We start from the raw sequence: 22,827 nt of genomic DNA, 5'->3' as shown, positions 1-22,827 counted from the left end.
CTAATAAACAAGAAAAATAAAATCTTGAGAGGCTTTAAGCCCCAGTGGATAGTACTGTAACTGTTTGGCATGGGAAAAACCTTTGAAAAGCTAAATGCTACAAGACAGGAGATTTATACACCGTTATACAAAATGTCCCCCCCCCCCAAATTATTAGGCATGCAAACCAAACAGGGGACAACTGGATGTTATGAAAGAAAAAGCTACCCTTCTGATATCTGCAAATCATAGCTGACTTAGGGCAACTTGGGGGTTTTCAAGGGTTATCCTAAGTCAGCTATGGTTTGCCACTGTCTGCCTCTGCTTAGTGAATCAGGACTTCCATGTTTATCTCCCAGCTAAATACTAACTAGGCCTGACTCTGCCTAGCTTCCAAAATCTGTCAATATAGAGGTAACTTGCACTAGAGGCCACAGGATTGATCCTTACAGGATGTTACAAATATATGCCCTGCAGGAAAAACTTTAGCAAACCCATGCTAAAAAGAAACCCTTTACAGAAATCAAGTGACAAAAAAATTATGCCAAAAGGTCAAGTTTTTGGCATATTTTTTTGGACACTTGCTTTCTGTAAAGGGTTTCTTTTTGGTGTGGGTTTGCTAAAGTTTTTCCTGCAGGGCATATACTCCAAAACCCTATAAACATAGCAAAAAAAATCAGCTGTACCTCAAGTTGTACCACATGTGTTATGCATTATCTTGCTAAAACACACTAAACATTGTTTAGGACGTCATACTCACTAGCAAAATACCTACCCAAATATTGCAGATATGAATGGTGATGTGCTATCTGGACAGACTATTTCTGTGGGTGGGAGACAAATTGCCAACTGCAGCTTCCTCTTCTCCTTCCTTAGCCCTCCTGTTGGTTCCCTCACTTGTATGCTGTTTTGATTTGTACCCTTCCTTCATATGCCTGCTTGCTATAGTCCACAGAGATGTAATGTATATCTGAGGCAGTGAGCAAGATGCTCACTGAGTTCCCCAAGCCTGTGATTGTCCTTAACATCCTTCCTGCTTTCATTGTCATTGTTATGTCTGCAGCCCGTAGAGGCCAAGAACTAAAGGTATGTATCCAGGTGTGAACCTCTGTTCTGAAAACTGTCAATAAATGATCACCTTTACCTTACTCTGAGATATATCAGGTGTTGTGCACATAAACAGGACAGCTATTGTTGGCAGTAGAGGAAAAGATTTGTGAGCATATGTGCACTATCACTCCTCCAGACACAAGGTTACAGATTGTCTAAACATTCTTTCTTTCTCTCATCATCCAGCTAGTGACAGTTTGCTTCTGTGCTCAGGAAATGAATCCAGTGAAAAAGACTTGCAGATGTGCGGGATATAAGACAGGGGTAGTGAACCTGTGGTCCTCCAGAGTTTGCTGGCAGGGGCTCATGGGAATTGTAGTCCATGGACATCTGGAGGACAGGTTGACTACCCCTGATATAAGATACTTAGTAACAATCTCGGTTTTACTATATTACCTCAATTTGTTTTGTTGTTTACCATCACATTTGGCAACCACGTTCTATGCATAAGCTGTTGTTCCATAGCTGGCATTCAGTGTGAAGAACCCAGCAGCAAGCTAGACAGCAAATTATCGGCAAATCATCACACAGTAGGGGATCTCTCCTCTGCTATAGGAGGAACATGCTCCCAGAAACACTCCAGGGTGCTAGGAAAACAGCAGATATCATCCCAGCTACTGCTGTATGGAAACTGACGGCAATCTCCCAACACTTGAGAAAGTATACAAGCACTAACAGGAAATATCAACACAGCACATACAAGAAGTCTGATTTGAAGTGACCAAGGTAATGCCGAAGGAAAATGTATATTCTTAGTATAAAACAAAAAGGCAGCTGTTAAATAGATTCTACTGAGGAATATTTCATAGTTTTCATATACATTTGCCTGCATTTGGAAAATAATTATTTATCATGCCCAAGCCACATGGAGAGCATTTCCTTCTAGGAGTACATGGATCTGTGAGGAAATATAAACACAACAGCACTGCCAGGTAGACAACAGAAATAGCAGCATCACTCCACAGTTGTCCTCGAGCACATTCTGAAAGGAACACTGATCATCTCTTCCTCTTATCAATAAATGAGCAGATAAGTATTTCTAACCATGTATTTCACAGAAACAAAACACTGCTTCTTTTAAAGGAAAAAACACAGAAAAAGTTGAGTTAGCACCAGAATTTTAGTCGAAGTTGTGTCTTTTTTCCAGATCGTAACATGCCTTACATAAATGCTTAGCACAACCCCATTACCAGACAATATTGCTCCCCATTGGCGATCAAATGTATACAGAGGTTGGCTTATCAAGTTCACTCATTTCTGGAGGCTGTATAGAATATAATCTACAACTAAAATGAAAATTAGACTTCCTGAAGGTTCATATCAAGCAAATCTTCAGAAGTATGAAGATGGGAACTGTGGGTGCCACCAATCAAACAGCCGCACACTGTGCACAGGGTCCATGATAACCTGCACTCCATGGTCAAATCGAGGTTTCTTGCCATTCCACACTGGAGAATCATGGAATACCATTTTTACTCTGTGATGTCTCATGTCAGTACTTACATTTATTGTGAACTGCAAAAGAGACAAAACAAGAAATCTTAAGTACTTTTTCTATAGCATGATCAGTGCCATCAAAGTAAGTGGCATTTTAATCCAAACAAGCTTTCTACAAAGTCAACAACAGCTTTTAAGGTAATTTTATGTTTCTAGGACTATTATTTATTTACTTCATTTTTACCTTCTAATAGGGAAACCGAGTGGCTGATAGTTTGAATATATGTGGCTGACAGCAAGCTCCTGTAGCAAAGTGGAGATTCAAACCTGGGACACCAGGATTCCAGTCTGGCACCGTAACCACTATATTGCTATTCGCCAGACAGTGTGCATGCCCCTGTACTACAGAAATATCTTTTGCTCCAGCCACTCTAGCATAAATACTGTCCTGATTATTTTTCAGGAGGAGTGACAAGCACTTACCAAAGTAACTGTCATGCCCATGACTATGGGTATATATATAAAGTCGAAGGTAGTTATCTGCAGCAGGCAGCAGTCTTGGTCAGGATTCGTATGGACATCTTCATACCGGACAGGTGGTTGAAGTTTCAAATGGCTATGCTTGAACTTGGGAGACTCAAAAGAAATAAATTCATTCTGTTTATCAGAAACTGACTTTATATTGATAAACTTTCACAGGCATAAACTCACATTCACAGTGGGAATCAACACTGCTTTGAGCTCCCTGACCTGTTAAGAATTCACTGTTCCCTTTACTTTAAGGGCTTTTCATTTTGTTCTGAAGCCTTCCATTTCAGTGTCTGAATTTGAAGTGCCAGATTTCACCATGGTATGATTTCAGGTGAACAAACTATGATTTCAGGAATAGCCTAAGATTTGGGAGCACAGCTGAGACTCAAAGCAATCATGGAATTTTCACTTAAGATTTTACCATGAGGAGGAAAAATGCTTTCAAAAGATTCCTAAATTCTGTGATATTCCACGTTGCTTTAGATCATATTTCACAGCCAATAAGACTCAAATCAATTGTCATCTCTTGCACCCACAACAGTTTAAGTACTAAATACTACTACAGATTTCAAACTGATAGCATTTAGATAATAGTAATGGTTTTATTTTCATACCTGCCTTTGGAATTTGAAGCTGAATTCCCACAGTGAAGACTGTTTGTCAACCCTTTTAGACCAGAAAAGCAGACACTAATGCAGAAAAGAAGTGTTTAATTTGTAGACATTGTTTAACTTAGAAAAAAAGATTTAGAAATAAACGATGTTTTGTAAATCAACTCAAATTAGTGAAAATGGCAATATCTATGAAGCAAAATCTTTTTATCCTTCTAAATGGAGGTAGGGAACAGCACATTGCTTGTTAATAGCATATAACCCAACTGACTTATTTACTTTTCTTTATTTAGTAAAGAAACTGACTAATTGTAAAAAGGGAGACAAATGTTATAGGTTACATATTCATCAGTGCTACTAAGAATACTTTTAGACACAGATTACAAGATCTCAAAAAACTTCATTCATTTTTCATAAGAACCTACAAATACTGTAGGAATTTTCCACATAATATGCAACCGCATATAAATTTTATTTCAGGAAATGTGACCCAAATAATTTGATACCAAATGTGCAGCTATGTTGCCTCACTGTAATTTTGTACCCACTCTTCTTACTTATTGGTATGCCAAATCACTTGCTAATTCCAAGGGTCTTTGGTTCCAAAGACAAAATTCTACCTTAACTGAAAAGCAGGAATTTTAATTACGACTATGCAGTTTCTCCACAGTTACGTGGCAACAGGCAAAGAAAGTTACTTCTAAATGTGCAGAAGCCTGGATCTGGTTCGTGGTTTTGGTTTTGACCTTCAAGGCCCTTTGCGGTCTGGGACCCATATATCTGAGGGACCATCTGTCACCCTATGCCCCCAAATCTGTTGGTCATTTGCAGCCCTAGAGAAGCTCACCTGGCCTCAACCAAAGCCTTTTTTGGTCCTGGCCCCTACCTGGTGGAATGAGCTCTCATAAGAGCTATGGGCCCTGCGGGAGCTTTCTGTGTTCTGTAAGGCCTGCAAGACGGAGTTCTTCCATCAGGGTTATGGTTGAGGCTGGGGTCTGAGCAGAAGATCTGATTGAGACCCCCTTGGTGCTAAGCAGCGGTATGCCAGTGGCATCTATGGCAAGGGTTATGGCTCTCCTCTCAACTATTTCCCCTATTAATTCAATGCTGTTATGGGGAAGATGGATAGTAGTTTATACTGCCATTTGTTCTTATTTTATTTTATATGTTGTAATTGTTATGTCTTGTCCCATATTTTAATGGAGTTTTTAATTTTTGGACAGTCTGTAATCTGCCATGAGCCAGTTCCGGGAGTGGTGAGAAATAAAAATCCAAAATAAATAAATGTGAAAGCTAGCAAAAAACTGATTCTAAGTTTTATTTTATATCCTAATGTCTTGCTTTTCTATATGGCTTTCCTCCTTTAGCATTCAGTTCTTCTCCTATGACTGATTACTCTTGAGCACTTTGAACATTTCATCACATCATGGCAGGTAAAATAATTATTTAAGATGAGGTATGGTTTCAATACACTGAAGTCAAAGCTCTACCAGCTTTTAAAGCTAAGCTATTGACACTGTTGCCTATAACACTGTTGCCTATAACATAAGCACTTGTGACTGTATCTCAGGTTACCATTACATGCATTAAAATGCAGCCTGTCAATTTATAATCCTGCAATTTGTGGGAGGGGAAAAATTCACAAAACATTTTTTCCATCAAATTTACAGGTTTTGTGATTTAATGCATCTAACTGACCTGCAAATTATTCACACAGAAGCATCACATTGAGAAGTAGCAAGTTAATATTCTTGAAGAACAGGGAAGAGATTGCTAAGAAGAAACAAAACCACAAGCCTAAGCTTATATTTCAAGCTAAAGCTAGACAATCAATTACGATTTCAAAGTACAATTGAGAGTGAAAGATTTTATGGAACAGCCACAGGAACTACAGGACACTTCTCAAATGTGCATTCAGAATAGGAAATCCACATTTTGGGTTTAATGAGCAGCAGTTTATTCTATTAACGGTTTAGGTTACACTTATTTTAGTGGCAGCAACCTGTGAAAGCTGTCTTTCTATTACCTTGCGAGTCATTCACAATATTTATTACACATACACAAGCAGTCCAAAATGTACCAAGCCCTGATACAACTGTGCCACTGTGAAAAAAACCCAATACAATTCCTAAGCCAACAGCTAAAAGGACTGCCTTTACTTTCATCTCAATTTAGAGAACCTAGAAGAATCTTTATAGAGGATTCATGCACATGCCAAGTAGTCAACTAGCATGCAGTAGTAAGGGACATTCATGCAAGCTGTCCATTAGATCTGCTGTAATGGAAACATGCTCTCTATGCTTTATCCCTTTTCCATGCAAAATCTGTTTCAGTGAGCAGCTTTGGATATTAGTTACAAGGAGGAAAGGAATTACCTCCTAAGGGGCAGAGGACGTTGTCCACATATCAGCTGTCCTCCCCTTCAGATGTATACCAAATGGCCTGCTGCTCCAAAGAGTGTGGGTATCTTATGAGCAAACTTCTGCTGACATCAAAACGGCTCCAGTGTCCCACAAAAGCTACACTAGGAAAGAGAAAAGGAAATTAAATAGGAAAAGCTGGATTTATTAACCAGGATCTAGGTCTCCCTGCCCTATACACATAATGTGTGTGGTCATCTCCCATAAGTGAGAGGAGACTCTAAATAGGTAAAAGCAAAATTCAAATGTACAGGCTCTCTGATGGTACAGTGTGCAAAGGCACACAGAATAAATACAAAAGTGTGAATTTCTTCCATAATGCCAAAATGCAGTGGAATCAAATTGATACTGAATTTATGTACTTTTAAGGATTTCAGCCAAACTACAATCACTACTGTAATACAAACTTTTCACATTTAATTTCCTTTCTAAAGTCAATTTATTATACAAATAGGCTATACAAATTGTTATCATGATATAGCATTATATGTGGACACCAAAGCCGTTGTGATGTGAACATGAGAAAATCCAACATGCCACTCTTTTCACTGAATTAAGAGCTGGCTTGCCCCTTCTCCAGCTGCAATAGGAAGAAACTTGAGAGGGGAATGAAAGGTGCTTTGACACAAGTAACATACATACATTGTTCCCCAAAACAGAGATGAATATATTAATGACTATGCCCCAAAAGTGAATGTGAATCTTCTATCTTAAGACATTTTAATTTCTACCCTTTTATTTGGCAAGCTAGTCATAGAATAAATCTCCCTGAGAAACTCAATGTTAAGGAGCAAGTAGAGATGCCACAAATGTTCCTAGCAAGGACAAGCTATGTCAGGAGTTTAATGAGAAAATTCATTCACAAACATTTCATTGCCCTGCTAAAAATAAGCTAAAGAATTTGACAAGAACACTCCCTCTACCCCAACGCTGTTACCTACTTTCGTATTTTTTAATGTGCTGGGAGTAGTCTCTGGGATAGCTGGATTTCTGGCTAGTCGAGAAGCAAAAGGTCTATACATATGGTACAAAGATCGAATTACACATGCTCGAAGACAATACATCTTTTCCATTGACTCTGGCTGTAAACGGATTGGGAGGGATGCATTCCTGTTGTAGTGCCTATAAAGAGAGATCATTCAAATAAGACTGTGTTTCAAATAAATCTCATTTAAATCAGTTCTCAGATTCTGAGCTTCTGTGTTTCCCATCTCAATACATCATATTTTCTCCCCTCTTGGATACTTGATTTAACATGGGGGGGGGGAGTTGTGTGTGTCACTGAAGCTGAAAGCAATAGTATAAGTCGTCTCTGTCAAGCTGGATTACTCAAGGCAGAATGGTCACAGGTGAAACTTGAAACTCTTAAGATGTACCCACACCATTCAGGAGTCAATGGCCACATCCAGAACTTTTATGGATACCATGGACTGCCAAAAAGAAAAATAATCGAGTTCTATATAAAATCAAGCTTGAACTCTCCCCTAGATGGTAAAATGACAAAACTGAAGCTATCGTACTTTGGTCATATTATGAGGAAACAGGAGTCACTGAAAAATACAATAATGGAAGGAAAAGTTAAAGGCAGCAGGAAAAGAGGACGATCCAACCTTAGATGAATTGCCCCAGTCACAGCCCTTAGTTTGTAAGACCTAAGTAAGGACATTCTGGAAGCTATTAATTCATAGGGTCGGTATGTTGGAAACTACCTGATATAACACAAATATTTTTAAAGATCCTCAACACAATACCAGCCACCTGTACTTGGCACAGCAAGCAGGGACCCTTCCACGCTGCTGTGTAAGTGCTGCTTAATATGTTCAATTAGTTCTAGAGTGCTATCTTAACTGCCCAGGGCCATATGGAAGGGTGGTATAAAAATCTAAACAAACACTGGCATAAAAAAATGTAACATAAAAAGACACTCCCTAAAAGCTCATGTAGGGAAACATTACTAGATTGAAGCTACATACCTTCCCAAATCAGGTTAGAATGTGGGGTCCCCACAAGTCTAATTTGAATTAGTGAGGACCTTCTGCTGGAAGGTATTCAAACTAGCTACGTCATCGCGGCCAATAGAAGAGAATGTTCCAATGTTGTCAGCATCATGTCCCTCACTCCTAGAAACTTTCTACCTGCATTCTGGGTGTTTTGTGTTTAGGCTTTATAAGGGAATCAGTCGCATAATATGATAGGACATTAATTTTATAAATTTGTTGATGGCTATTTCATTTAAAATTGTCTTACCATACAACCAACTAACCAAAGCCTAAGTTCACATTTGAAGAAATCATGGAAAAGCAACCATTAGCAATGCTATTGAAATACCTACATGAAAAAAGTCTTAAAGCAAATACAGAAAAATGAATTTCAGAAAAGATACCAAAAGATACTGAAAACCCTGGTGTTCAGCTACTCTCTGCTTATCTGTTTCTTATCATGGGCTACAGTCCTCTCTCAGTCAGCCAAATAAAAGCAACTCACCATGACTTTTTAAATACTGGTGCACCATTACATCCCATTTGTGTCTAAAAAGAACCACTAAGATTTGCAGCATATTACCGCTTGCTATAAATGCTAGCCTTATTAAAGACTTTAAAATGAGATGTGCTAGTGTCAAGAATGCCATCATAAACACAGGGCTCATAAACATGTTTCTGACCAATGAGATCCTTCCAGAGATATATGCACAGGGGTGCATTTCCCCCCCAAATCTCATAATGTAACATGTTGTACAGGCATTCTGTATTATAATGTACACATGATCAAGAGGTGGGGGAAGGAATTCATGAGCCAGGTTTCCCAAAGTGCCTATATCCTTACCTAATTTGGGGTAAAGATATAGCCTAGGGGTAGTCAAACTGCGGCCCTCCAGAGTCCATGGACTACAATATACATGGAATTGTAGCCCTTCTACCACCTAAGGGAAAAGAACCATTTTGGGTCAATTAATTACAATAATCAGCTTGGAGTGTCTTCAGTTCACTTCTCCATTCTGGATCAGCCTTAAAGTAAGCAATGTGGCTGAGCCTTTATGCCTCATATCTAGCTGCTTCTATTTTTGTATACAATTCTTTGAATATTCATAGCAAATATGATTTACTGTTGTTCTAATTAAAATTGTTCATTTATAGGCAATAGAAATATTTGGAATATTTGGCAAAATGAAATTTCAAGCAAATGGGGACTTTGGGGGGGTAGAGGGAGGGGTGACATTGTAATCCAATATATTATTTTCTTGTTCTTTCCTATATCTATATTAAAAAAATTATTCATTTGCATGAATAACCTTGTTACAGTATAGTGATAAAACGAATAGTTCAGAATTTAGAGCATCCTAATCACTAACATTTCCAGTAATAATTACTACCTTTTAAGTGTGTTGAAGTCAGTGGACTTAGAAGGTGCAACTTTTAGGATTCTACTGTACATGATCTAGTGAATAAATGCTTGACAAACTGTCATACCTCCTATATAATCTGGTCCAAAAGGCAGCAGTGCAAGTGACGGTCCAGGCTCTTTTGCAAATAAGAGAAAAATTCACAATATCTTCTGGACGAATGTAGGATGCCAACATCAACCAAATATCAATGGGATATTCCTTGCCTACTGCTCCATCAGTATTTTCTAAATATAGTGAAAAAATGTGTTACCAATAGGAATGGAGGTTATTACACATTTAAATAAGCTTTAATCAACTATTTATATATTTTTGTAAATGTTTAACCAATAAGGCCCATAATGAGCATTGGGAACCAAGAGAGAAATGAAAGGATCTACAGACAGATCCTTTTCAAAACAACTTTGGTTAGTTGTTTCTAATTAATGTTCAAATAAATATTATCAAATTAAAGAGTTGCTTTTTAAAACTACAGTTATAGCCCTAGTTACCAGTAATGCTAATACTGAAAATCTTCAGGGCTACCAATTACCTGATGTCAGTTCACTAAGATTAGAAAGGGCAGGGAAGTGTCTTTTTATTGCAAAGAGACTGTGAGTGACTTTTTAGAAAAATGGATCTGTTATAAGATTGAAATATAGTTTTAATCTATTTGGAATGGGAAAAGGTCTTTTATTTAGCTAAACCTTTTCACTAAGAAGCTTGAGCATAATGCCAGGCTAAATAACAATACAAAGGTAGAAAGGAAATGCTCAATAAAAAATTATATTTAATTGCTGATTCACTAATTAAGCTTTGTTCTTGATAGCTGCCTTGTCAAGACATTTGAAAGGGTACACTGTAAATATACTAAATAAGACCTACACTGTAAACCAACAAACAGGGAGTAAGCCTTTACTCCTAAACAAGTGCATAGAACAAATTCAAGAAGTTATTATTCTTGGTTAGCTCCAAGAACAGGAGAGAAAAGCCTGTTCAGATGCAGTTTCAATTATTTCAGCTCAATTAAGGTATGTAACAGCTACCCCAGCTTGGTGTAGTGGATAGGAGTGCGGATTTCTAATATGGCGAACTGGGTTTGATTCCACGCTCCCGCACATGCAACCAGCTGGGTGACCATGGGCTTGCCATAGCACTAATAAAGCTGTTCTGACCAAGCAGTAATATCAAGGCTCTCTCAGCCTCACCAACCTCACAGGGTGTCTGTTGTGGGTAGAGGAAAGGGAAGGTGAATGTAAGCCACTTTAAGACTCCTTCAGGTAGAGAAAAGTGGCATATAAAACCCAACTCTTCTTCTTCATTATCTCTATAAGAAGCCTATGAGGGAGCAGAGATTGACAGGTCCAAGAATGGGTAGTTGACCTTTTCAACTATGTAGGGATTTAAACCCAGGTTTCATGATTCAACATTCTCAGTGGTCCCCAACCATTTTCAGGCTAGGGACCAAGGAGGGGGGGAGGGAGGCGCAAGTGTGGGTGCCCACAAACCAGCAGGAGCGCCTCCCTCCCCCCCGCTGGCGCCTGCACCCCCCTCCCAGCGTGCTGCTCGCTGAGCCGGTGATCATTCCCAGTGCAGCGAGCGCACACCGCGCGGGGGGGGGGGGAGGTGTGCCTGCTGCCGCGGCGATGTCTCCCCCCCCCCCCCCCCACAGCCCGGTACCGGGCCGGAGCCTGGTGGTTGGGGAACACTGTTCTATATAATTCACTAGCTAGATAGGATTTAGCCCTCCATCCAACGAGAAACTAGTAGAAGAAGATAACCAGTCTTAAGACCTAAATGCATAGGTATTCAGTCACAGAGTTTACATGCAGGTAACAGTCTGATAAACTGGAATTATTAAATAAGCCAAAGCTCTTACCTTTATGCCTCTTGCTTTTCTTTTTCTGAGATGATATTCTATCACCTGTGAAGTCCTTAGAATCCATTTCATCACTACTTCCACAAGATTCCGTTGCTGATAATACTTCATCAGTAGGTACAAAAGAGGCCTCCAAACCACAAAGTAATTTTACTAGAACCACAAACATACATAAGGTATATTAAGATATACTAGCTGGTAAATGTTCATGATGGCTTTCAGTCTACTAATTCTACTGCCAAAGACAAAGACAAAAATAGTGCATAATCTATTCTAGAAAACCTCAGGTTGGATCCTAATCAAAATCCAAGAAGAGATGAGAAAACTTCTGTTGGAATGCTAATCAAAAGACAATAGGCTTCAGGAAGCAAAACCAAACCAGGGCCTTCCAAAGTACACAACAGGCACTGGAGACATGGAATTGAAAAGGGATAATGGACTGTTTCAGGCACAAACTATATGTTTGAAAGATGGAAGGTTGTGTATTTTTGGTAACAATGAAGCAGGAAATTGAAGATTTGGGTGGGCTGAGTCTGTGTGCCAGTGATCTCAAAAGGTATAGTGTTGTGTTGCTAGGTCCAAACTCTACAGGGAATTCTGCCAGTTAGGCCAACTGGCAAGTTATTATTCTATTGCAGAATGGTGACATAGCAAACCCTAAGAATGCAGCAACAGAGCCATGCTTCTGCATATCAAACCCGAAGCAATCAATAAATTATTTGGCTGCAGAATTCTAATAGTTTGTTATCCTATAACAGTGATATCTGGCCTTTTGATACCTTAATCAGCTTCTGAATAATAGACATGCTTCCATTTCAACTCTAACAGCTTGGCATTTGCTAGTGTAGAGCTAATACAGTGTAAATTCATAATTATGTTAGTTTTACAAGTTCTCCTTTAGCTATATTTTGTAATAGTCATAAGTTCAATTCTGCCAGCATTCATGATGGGATGGCAATGACAACTTCTATGGTTTTTCAAGCTCAACCTCTTAAGTTCTTGTGGCAATACATGAAGTGACATTACTTACCAACAAGTGTACAGCTGCACAAAACTGATAGCAAATGTAGAGAGAAGTGGAAGATGATCTAAGAAGCTGACCAGATACCAGTCATAATGCAAAAGATCAAGCAGAGTGCTAAATACATAGTACAAACAAGCCTTTAGCATCTCCCCCCCCCCCCAATGATAAATATTGGTCGATTTCCTGAAAATAAACTATTTTTGCATAAGAAAAGCACAAAGCTGGCCTAAGAAAATCTGGAGAAGTCCTAGAAAAAAGGACTGCCAACTGTGGGTTGGGAAACCTGAGATTTTGAGGGTGGAGCCTGGGTAAGGTTTGGAGAGGAACCTTAGCCACATGATACCATACAGCTGATTCTCCAAAGCATGCATTTTCTCCAGTGGAACTAATATCTCGTTTAATAATCAGTTGTAATTCTGGAAGATTTCCAGGCCTCACCTGGAGGTTGGTAATCACCAGTGAAATTTCAGGTTTCCTCAGCACACAATCTGCTCAACTACCCTTATTTATTCTGGTCCAAGTTAAGACAACCAAAACGGCAGTGGAATCCTACAGAGAGCAACTTCCACATAAACCAACTGGTCCTCGTGGGTTAAGACAGGCAAAACTGCACAGGACCCCACTTCAAATGCGCTAAGCTTAGGAAGTGCAGCAAAGTTCCTGTAGAAGTTGGCCGCAGCTCCTCCTCGGAAACTGTCCCCGCACTGACGTAATTCTTCAGGTCCGAACATATTTCCGCGAGCCCTTCACCCCGGACTCACCCTCCTGCTGCACCGCGTTGGCGACAGCCTTCTTCATGCGCCCCGATTTCACCACGGCGGGGTCCGAGTTGGCGTAGTCCGCCACAGTCACTGCGGAGAGAGCGCCAGCCAGTCAGTCAGCGGCCCGAGCGGAGGGGCATCGGCCGCCGGCCACGACGGACTCAGGAGGACCAGCTACTCACCGCGCTCTGAACAGACGTCGTCAGCCCGAAATTTGAGGCGCTTTCGGGCTCCGCGCTTTCGCATGGCGAACTGGGGTGCCACTATCGGACGGTCCCGAGGCGCCATTTCCTCCACAGCCACTGAGCCGAGGAGCCTCGTTGGACGGGCCGCCGCTGCTCCTCAGCCATCCCGTTCCTACCGGCACCTGAGTGGCCTCAGCACCAACTCTCGCGACAGCCCACGATCTCCCGGCACCGTCGTGGCTTCTGACGTCATCAACATGCGACAGAGGGCCGCCCTGGAGAACGCCACTTGTATTGACCCGGGGCGACGGAACGCGCTTCAAATATTATTGGGCACGAGCGAGTCCTTTTTACATCCGGCGGCACACGAAATTTTTCGGCTCCATAAGCAGGCTTGGACAGAGAAACTTCAGTTAAAATCTCGGTTCACCAGGCCCTCAGCAAGTCACTTTCTCTGGCGATATTACAAAAATACTGAGGAGGCAGTGGCTAAGCAAGTCTATTAGGAAGTTAATCTAATGTAACGCTAAACGATATGCTCACGGAAAAGGCCCCTTAGAACCTACTTTTCAAAAACCATTGGAACCTACACTTCAAATTCCTTTTATCTGCACTTCTCTCTTTAAATCCTCTGTTAAAAGGCTTGATTCGGAAGTTGTGGCTTTCGTTGTCTGCAGTATATAATAACTGTTTGATAGAGAATTCGAATGTAGAGGTAATCATGTTTATAGGATGTTATATGTTACAGCTGTGCTGTGTTTTAGCATTCCTCAATCTGAGAACTTGTGTGCAGTAGACACACTATTAGCTCAATTTATTTTGGTCTGAGCAAGCAAGTAACAAAGCTCCCCCCTCCACAGCTGCCATTAGTCAGTCTGCTGTGGCAGACATTCACATATGGTGCATGCTCAGATAATTTTCGTCAAGTTGCAAAGTATTTTTTCCTTCCAAGTAATCAAACTGTGGACAACTCAGGCGAAATGATCTACTCTTCAAACTTTCAGATATGAATTTGCTATCCTTCTGGTGAAAACCTTACAACAGCAGTTCTAAACTTCCTTGAGTCTGTTGGCATCTCTGGAATTCTGACACATGGTGACATGAAAACCACAAAATAGCTGCCAGAAGAGGGGGAGTGAGGTCATGTATAACTCTAATAGTAACTCATCAATATTTTAGCAGACGCTCAGAATATCTTAAAATGAACGTATTGTTTAAAAATATTTTCTTGCATACACCAATCATAGAATGAAAATCTTTGTACTGTGATGGCAGCTGCTGTCAAATCAACTTAAAAAGATTTGCACAGCCAATGAGATCCCCCATTGGCCATTCTGAAATCTTGTTGAGCAAAATCCTCATTTGGCCCCACTTGAATTTTAAACATTTGGCATGTACACATAAAAGGTATCTGGGACTGGATGCCATGAAGCCTGGGGGATCCCTGCCTTACACTATAACCTCTAACTTCTGATATTTTGCCTTAGTTGATTTATTTAATAAGAGACTTTTGTTCCCATTTCTTCATTCATCTTTGTTCATAAAAAACTTGTGGCTTCCATTTTCTGATATTTGAGAAATGTCACCCTCAGTTACCCAGTTATACAATATTCATTGGAAAAACTAGTGGGTTAGGAAATAACACATTTCATACAGAAATGAAATACTCGAAAGGCCCTAAGACTAGATATTATGCATTGATCATAAGTAAGATTACCAGCTGACGGGAGAAATGATCTTGTCTGATTTTGTGCTTTTAAGAGCTGTTTGAGATGTAGAAATAAGCAGGCAGACATTTCAAGACACAGAGGTAAGGATCACTTTTTAAAAAGTCTGTGAATCACACTGCCATTAAAAGCACAGCTTTGTCGGCTGCTGGAAAATAAGCACCCCAAAATGCTGGAGTTCTCAGAGTATCTAATGAAAATGTGCACTTTGTTTCAGTGCCCATCTGAGTAAAATGTGTAAAATTACACCCTTTATTCTTAAGAGACTAAAAACTCAAGATAGTGTCCTGAACACAGAAGATGGTACAGTTTTTTGAAACATCTTTAAGATTTAATGCAAAATATATATATATATTTCCTTTTTTCTTGTAATAAAAATTATACAAAAAGTTTATATTAGTTTTTGTAAACAAAAAACAAACTAGGTAAGTGGCAATAGATCACACAATAGCAAACACTATTTTGTTTAATAGCAGACCATTTTTCTCTACCTGAAGGAGTCTCAAAGTGGCTTACATTTGCCTTCCCTTTCCTCTCCCCACAACAGACACCCTGTGAGGTAGGTGAGGCTGAGAGAGCCCTGATATTACTGCTCAGCCAGAACAGCTTTATCAGTGCTGTGATGAGTCCAACGTTACCCAGCTGGCTGCAATGGGAGGAGGAGTGGAGAATCAAATCCAGCTTGCCAGATTAGACATCAGCACTCTTAATCACTACACCAAGCTGGCACCATTGATGGCACAATCTCAGAATACCAGATGTTGTGGGCACACTACAAGGGAAGGCTGTTGCTTTCACTCCCTACCTGTTGGCTTCTTGGAGGTATCTAGCCGGAAAGAGGTAGATTTGATGGACACGCAATGTGATGAAGCAAAGATCTCATAGTATCTTTAAATAACATATACAAGTAACAATATTTATAATTACATATAATATATAAGTGTGTGATATATAAGCAACAATATTTTTTAATTAAGAAACTTTGTTTTATAGCAACAATGTTCAGAAGGTAATTTGCACATGTTCTGAGATATTTTGTCCTTAGGTCCACTTTTAAATATAAAGGTTGTTGATTTTCAAAGAAGAAAGATACATTCTGGCCATCCATGCCTTTTCCAAAAATATTTCTTGGCAGAAAGAATAGCTCAGATGTATTCGGCCCATGATGTCAGAATTTTTAAAAACCACATTTGGCAGTCCTTTGTAAAATGGGGTGTAATGAATGGATAGTAATTTGCCTGGTTTTTCTTTTCTAGTTCATTTTTTTGTTTTTTTTTTGTTTCAGCTGAGACTTAATGCTAAATGACCTAATATTTCAGGCATCCGTATGAGTTAAATGTATATTTATGGAAACTGGCATTGGTAAATGATTCAGCCCCTTCTTCCCTATTCCACGTACAGCTGGAAATCATGTCTCTTGGGCAAAATAAAAAAATGTATATCAATACCAATGTCTTAACAGCAAGCTGTCACATAAATAAGCCACTGGCATTGGAAGAGCATGATTTTAGATGGTATGATTTGTGCTAGTAGTTGCACAGATAGCTTTATGATACTACATATGGTTTGTTAGTAGTCTTAATAGCATTGCCAGCCGACCTAGGAATTCATAGGTCTGCTCTATACTGCATTCTCGTAATTTTAAGCCATTTCTATGGGCATGTTCTATGATTACACAATTTCTGTGACAGGTTGGGATGTGGCCGAATCAGGCCTTGTTATTTCTATCTCAGAATTAGCATACCTCCCTTCCTGGGGTAGTGATGTTATGGTCGCTTCTCTCTCCTGAGAAATGCCAGGTAGCCCAAGGCTGTGATACTTCTCATACTAAAGAGCATGTTCTGTAGACAGATTAACAGCGTCCGCCCGTGCCGCCTGACCACTTTCTCCGTGCCATCGGCAGAAACCATTGGGGTCTCCTTATCCGCATGGAGAGAGGTGGGGCTAGAAAGCGCCTCCCCGGGTGTGCCAGAGCCATGGAGGGGCGGGGCCTCGCCCGTGAAACGACTGTGAGTAATACGCAAGAGGTCGGGGCGGGATAACGAAGGGGGCGCGGCCACGTTCTAAGCGAGCGCGCCTTAGGGGCGTGGTTTCGCGCGGACTCTGAAGAGCGAGGCGGTGCAGGGGGCGTGGCTTAGCGCAATGAGGGTCGCTGTGGTGTTCGCTGTGAGGTGAGGCGCTTTCCCGAAGCCGGTGAGTGACGGTTGTTTCAGAGGGGGGCAAGATGGGGGGTCCGAGTCTTTCTGGTTGTTTCTCCCCTGAGGGCTGTGTGCCCGGATGGAAAGGATTCGGCTGAGGGGAGGCTCGGTCTGACCGTGGCGGTGAGTAACTTGGCTGTCTCCTTCGAGGCGCTGTGGCTGTGTAGGGATGGAGGAGTTTCGGGCGGCGGGGAAAGCTGGCGCTTCTGCGGCTGGAGCGGGTGAGGCGAAGGCGCCCGCTGTTCAGGCCTCGTTCTGCTCGTCCTTGCCGCAACACGGCAGCCCCCTCCCCGAGTTTCTCCGCGGCTTCGGGGAGCAGCTGAGGCCGCGAACAGGTGCCTTTAGCGAGGCACGTAGGACGGGGGGGAGGCGGCCAGCATCTTCGTGAGGCCCGTTGGAGGTGCAGGAGGAGGCTCTGCCTTGCAGGTGGGGAAACCTGTGCCTGGAGCCGAGCCGCCTGACCGGCGCTCGCCCGCGAGAGCCGCTTCGCTCATAGGGAGTTGCGGGAATAAGATGATGGGCGTCGACGCGCCGTTCCGGTGCCGCGATGCTCGAGGGGAGGGAAGCACACTTGTGGGGCGAGCTTGGCCCTGGCGGCTCGTGCCGGTGCGCGCTGCTCTTCTGCTATCCGCGCCTGGCGTTCAGGCTGCCCCTGGAGACCCACAAACCGAAAACGCCGTTGCTGAATTCCTTCGAACGGTCAAGTGGCCGTTTTCTGTTAACGCCAGAACAACCGGAAAGGAATGGTAGGGGTTTTAATTCGGGTATGCAGAAAAGATGGTCTCGTTAATTAACTGAAATAAAATCCGTAAAACACCCCCCCCCCAAAAAAAAAAAAAAAAAAAAAAAAGGGGACGAGGACTAAAAAGTTCCTGGGTGTCTGGAATGTTTAGAACATCTTTGGTCTGGTGTTAATAAGCAGGTTCAAATGCCCAGGATCTTTTGGGTTCTTGGATGGGGAGAGTTGATTTGGTAGCAGGCAAGTCCAAAATTGTTAATCCTGTGATCCTTTGGGGGATCCCCAGTACATTTTGTCTAATAACAAATTTGGTGGCCCAGAAGCCAATCAGTAGGGCTCTGAAAAAGGGCCCTTTATAGGGCCCTCTGGTGAGAGATATAGATATCCCCAATGGCTGAATTTTCTTTGGGAAATGGCTTTCACAAGAGAATCAGACAAAGGGAAAAAGCAGGGAAGGGTAGATTAGCCTGCCCAAATCACTGAGAGCTTTTAGAGTCTTGCAGGGAAGATTTTTGGATATGGGGAGATTTCCAAATGATGCTTTCTTCCTGCTCTTCCACACAGGCCCCTAGCTTGTTCGCTCTTGACAGGAATAAAGTCTTGTATTCTTCCTTTATTAAATGTGTTTATTTGAGGAAGGAGGTGGTTTGTAAATAATAAATAAATAATAGGTTACATTTTGGAACCGAAGTCTAAAGATTCATCTTATTTACAAAAGCAGGACTTTTGTATTGGTAGAGATGACTTTTTAAAATATTGTGATGGGAATCTGTGATATAAATTTGCTGTATTCTTATTGATGCATCTGTGAATTCCTGACAATGTTGCAGGATTGTGTTCATTTTGGAAAATGAATCACATGCCCAATTATTACTATTTACTATGGGAAAATACAACCTTAATTAACTTGCATTATGAGGATGCTGAGAAGGGATGGTTCTGTTTCCAAAGATGATGTACAAGCTTGGGGTGTGTGTGATGATGCTGGAGTATTTGTCCAAAGATCTTGAAATAAAGCCTGAAATAAGGAACAGATGGATGTAACAAATGGTTGAAAGAAATACAAGGGGACAGCATGACAGTACAGAACAGGAGAAACAGCTGTCATAGCACACCAGCTGCTGGGTGTTCTGTAAGCATTATGGCTGCTTTGATAATTGTTTCTATGTTTGCACATAGAATGAGGGAGAAAGGTATCTTCATCTACAAGAGAAAAAGTGTCTTAGGTTATTCCTTAGCGTCAAAATCCTATAAAACATCCTCTTTATTATTAACTGATGGACTTATGTTCTACATAGTGAATAGAATAAAAAGACATGACAAGGTTGCATTCCCTTCCTTCCTTACCAACCCAGGGTGTCTGGTATTACATGCCATTTCCATGCATGTAATACTTGCAAGTTTTATAAGAACCACTAATACCTTATTTTCTGTCCATTGCTTTGGTGTATGCTGTTATGAGGAAGATTTCTGGGTGAACTCTTGGCCAACCCAGTGAACAAGCAAACGGAGTCGGCTACTTATTAAATACCCCCCCCCCCATTATATCTAGTGGAAAAGAAAGGGGACATGGCCTGGCAGTGCTCACTCAAATTCTAAGGATGGATTTTGGAAAGTTATTGTGATAATGGGAAAGGTATTTGGCATCTTGTCAGTGTCAGGAAGCCAACAGACTACTGAGAAGGCTTCCCCTAGGTGAATGCCACATTGCAGGAAGGACTGGCCTAGTCGTAGTTGAAGAATAAGGCTGTTTTTTATTTTATATATTTTTAATTTTAATTTATTTGTGTTTACATTATATACCATCCACTCTTGCAGATTTACAGAAAACATTAATTGAATAACAGTATACAGAGTAAGCTTGGTAACTGTGACAATAGTCTTAACATCAACAAGTATAACATGACATATAATTATGATTATAACATTATAATTATAACATAACAGTCATAGAATGACCCAACAGGTTCAGGTGACATTTCATCTGCATTCCCATAGTGTGCTTGTCTGAATAGGAGTGGCTAGGTGCCCAATAGTTGTTACCGGCCTCGACCAAATGCCTGCTCTATTTTGCAGGCCCTGTGGAACTGGGATAGATCAGACAGGGCCCAGGTCGCTTCTGAGAGCTCATTCCACCAGGTGGCGGTCAGGATAGAGAATGACTTGGCCCTGGTTGAAGCCAAACATGCTTCCTTGAATCCAGGGATCACTAGCTGGTTGGTATTGACTGAGCATAGCACTCTTTGAGGGGTGTAGGCAGAGGTAGAGGTGGGTTTTTCTTTTGCTTTCCTTACAGCATCATGGTACATTCATATACCTCCTAGATTTTCTTAGGCATTTTCCCAATCTTTTTTAGGGCTGGTTTGCTCTGAAGTTTCGTGAGAGATTGTAGCAAAGCCTGGATGGCTGGTAGAAAAGTTCAGATGATCCTAGTCCCATCGTAAAGGCAACTGTGTTCCTCACAGTGGCCACTTCTTTCCCCTTCTTCTGGAGAGTTTTTTCCTAATCAGCAACTGAATCTTATTATGCTGATAAAATACAAAACATTACAAATGGGGGAACACACATGGACTTGCAGGAATCACTTCATTATATCCTCCCCCATACACCCCCTCTGGTAGTCCCATATTCTATACAGTTTCTGCTTCTTACTGTCTTCAAATGAATCATGAACAAGGGACTCTTCATGTTGTTTTGGAGAGACCTGTAATTCATGACATTTAAAATACTTACGAATTTTGTATACGTCATATGATTAATCATTGCACCTGCAGCAGCCTATAAGAGGCCAATTTTGCTATCTTCATATTAGAGGTTGGGGTCAGAGAAAATAGTAGCCTGGTTAAAATCAGGATCTCATTGTATTTTATTAATAAAGCTTAACAAATTCAGCATAATCCACTAAGCATCCTTACGACTGCAGCTTCATGTTTGCATTTCTAAAACATAAACTTGATGTTCTGTGTCTCCTGAAAGACATTTAGGAGGGTGTGAAAAGACAGTGCATCTTAGTATGTTCAGAATAGGTTTAATTCAGCACTTGCTAATTGCAATCGTCCCACAGTGGAGATTGGAGGGGCTGATCTCGAATGACTGGTGCTACAGCTTCAAGACAGTCCTGAGCTTTGAATCTTTCAGTGGAAATTAAGAACAGGCAAGGCATATATCTTTGAGGAATTAGTAAAATATGTCACCTGTGTTGTCATCAGCCTTTTGTGGCTTTGAGGGTTTGTGTTTCAAGCTGCTTGGAAAAGGATCAAAGCCTTTTTGGTTATTATGTGTACTCCACTTTGTAAATAGTGAGGAGTTTCTGGGGTATTGCTTCACATGGGTTAGTTCCTCTTGAAGGAGAATGCATTGGAGACTTTTATACTCTTTGCTTTGTTTATAAATATATCAGCCTTTCTCAACATTTTTACCACTGAGAACCTCCTGAAACATTCATCAGGCTTTGAGAAACCCTGGGAGTAATTTCAGCAGGTCATACCTCCCTGCCACGCCCCTTAAAGTCACATGTCACGAGAAGTAGCATCAACCAGACACTCCCACCAGATATGACATCACACTCCATCTTTTCCTACTCCCATCCTCCAATGACAGAAATGGCTCAGCGGCATACTCCACTGGGCTGGGAACAGGGCTGGGAACAGGGCTGGGGCATACATCTGCCAGTTAAGTTAAAATGAGAGTATTTATCTCTCTGAACTCCACTATCACGTACCAATGAGCCTTAACCATCAAGGATTTTTGTGAGGGGATTGAATTCTAGGGGATTGATTGGCTGTTTTGACAAAGGATTATCATTGGCTGTATTTGGTTGAGACACAGTCTACTGATGTAACATAATTGATTTTTGCTATATATTCCCTGTCATGTAAGAAGATCATAGTCTGACGAAGGGTGCTTGCACTCGAAAGATCATGCCGAATAAATCTTTGTTGGATTCTGATTTTATTGTGCTGCTTCAGACCAACACAGGGCTACTCATTTGAATCTACTTTGCAGGGTGCCTTTTGTGGGGAGAGAAAGGGAAGGTCCTTATAAACTGATTTGAGACTCCTTTGGGTAGTGATAAGCAGGGTACAAAAAACAGCTCTTCTGTGGCAAAACATGTCATGCCATTTTTGTTGGATCAGGCTTAGCATAAATGGTGGTACCAACCAATGTGGGTTGAGCAATATGACTTCCTCACCTGCAAATAAAAGGAACATGGAAGAAATCATGAGCAGGATATAACACAGATATACAGTATTTGCTGGCATATAAGACTACTTTCCCCCCCTGAAAAACATGCCTCCAAGTGGGGGGGTCGTCCTATACACCGGGTGCGCTTCAGTTGGGATAGACATAGCTGCCCATAGTGGCCCATAGTACTGTAGTGTAATGTAACAAACTATATATTTTGAGTGGAAATGTTGGGGGGTCGTCTTATACGCCAGCAAATACGGTACCTCCCATCTCTGGTGGAACTGTCTGCTGTGGATCAGGTTCAAAGGACTATTGAATAACTCTTCTCCCAAAGGCTGACACCTCCAGCATGAAAGAGTCCATTCTGAATAGTACCCAATTGCTGACCGAGGCTTATGTTGCTGTATTATTATTATTATTATTATTATTATTATTATTATTATTATTATTATTATTATTATTATTATTATTATTATTATTATTATTATTATATTTATTTATTTCCCGCCTCTCCCGATAGGCTCGAGGCGGGTCACAACCACTAATCCCATTAAAATTCCCATTAAAACATCAACCTACTAACATGGCGGCTAAAAATCCCATCCCTCCCCCAATTATTAAGAGGTGAAGAGGAAAGGATAAGGGAGTAGCGTACACTC

At 41.0% G+C, this 22,827-nt stretch overlaps 2 protein-coding genes across 12 annotated transcripts in view; one reads left to right on the top strand and one right to left on the bottom strand.

Annotated features, from left to right (window-relative positions):
• Positions 1 to 1,816: 1,816 nt before the first annotated feature.
• TMEM183A (transmembrane protein 183A) lies at positions 1,817 to 17,248 on the bottom strand. 2 transcript variants are annotated; one of them, XM_077335127.1, is made up of 9 exons: positions 16,788 to 17,248; positions 13,314 to 13,709; positions 13,132 to 13,221; positions 11,347 to 11,499; positions 9,556 to 9,715; positions 7,030 to 7,210; positions 3,672 to 3,746; positions 3,010 to 3,162; positions 1,817 to 2,604 (listed from the first exon to the last, which is right to left on the bottom strand). In XM_077335127.1, exons 2-9 carry the CDS (start codon positions 13,417 to 13,419, stop codon positions 2,422 to 2,424), a joined length of 1,101 nt encoding a protein of 366 aa, XP_077191242.1. In that variant the 5' UTR covers positions 13,420 to 13,709; positions 16,788 to 17,248; the 3' UTR covers positions 1,817 to 2,421. The 2 variants fall into 2 exon arrangements, with proteins under 2 accessions (XP_077191242.1, XP_077191243.1); XM_077335128.1 differs by having other exon boundaries at positions 3,010 to 3,153.
• Positions 17,114 to 22,827, top strand: part of PPFIA4 (PPFI scaffold protein A4) — a 146,379-nt gene continuing 140,665 nt past the window's right edge. For 6 of the 10 annotated variants that reach the window (XM_077335126.1, XM_077335121.1, XM_077335123.1 and 3 more), the window contains exon 1: positions 17,114 to 17,236. The gene's annotated coding sequence lies outside the window, so the exon portion shown is untranslated. Of the gene's footprint in view, positions 17,365 to 22,827 lie in introns of all 10 variants that reach the window. The other 4 variants (XM_077335119.1, XM_077335118.1, XM_077335117.1 and 1 more) reach the window with 4 other exon arrangements.

The sequence above is a fragment of the Paroedura picta genome, chromosome 4, assembly GCF_049243985.1.
Source record: "Paroedura picta isolate Pp20150507F chromosome 4, Ppicta_v3.0, whole genome shotgun sequence".
Lineage (NCBI taxonomy): Eukaryota > Metazoa > Chordata > Lepidosauria > Squamata > Gekkonidae > Paroedura > Paroedura picta.
Note: the sequence above shows the minus strand (reverse complement) of the source record. Positions and strands in the feature narration are given on the sequence as shown.

Bases quoted from the DNA above. Each gene is read 5' to 3' on its own strand.
- TMEM183A (XM_077335127.1), bottom strand. From the start codon at position 13,419: ATGGCGCCTCGGGACCGTCCGATAGTGGCACCCCAGTTCGCCATGCGA. The intron at 13,222-13,313 runs GTGAGTAGCTGG...CTCTCTCCGCAG, and splicing joins CGACGTCTGTTCAGAGCGCG to TGACTGTGGCGGACTACGCC. The intron at 7,211-9,555 runs GTATGACAGTTT...CTCTCTTTATAG, and splicing joins TGGACCAGATTATATAGGAG to GCACTACAACAGGAATGCAT.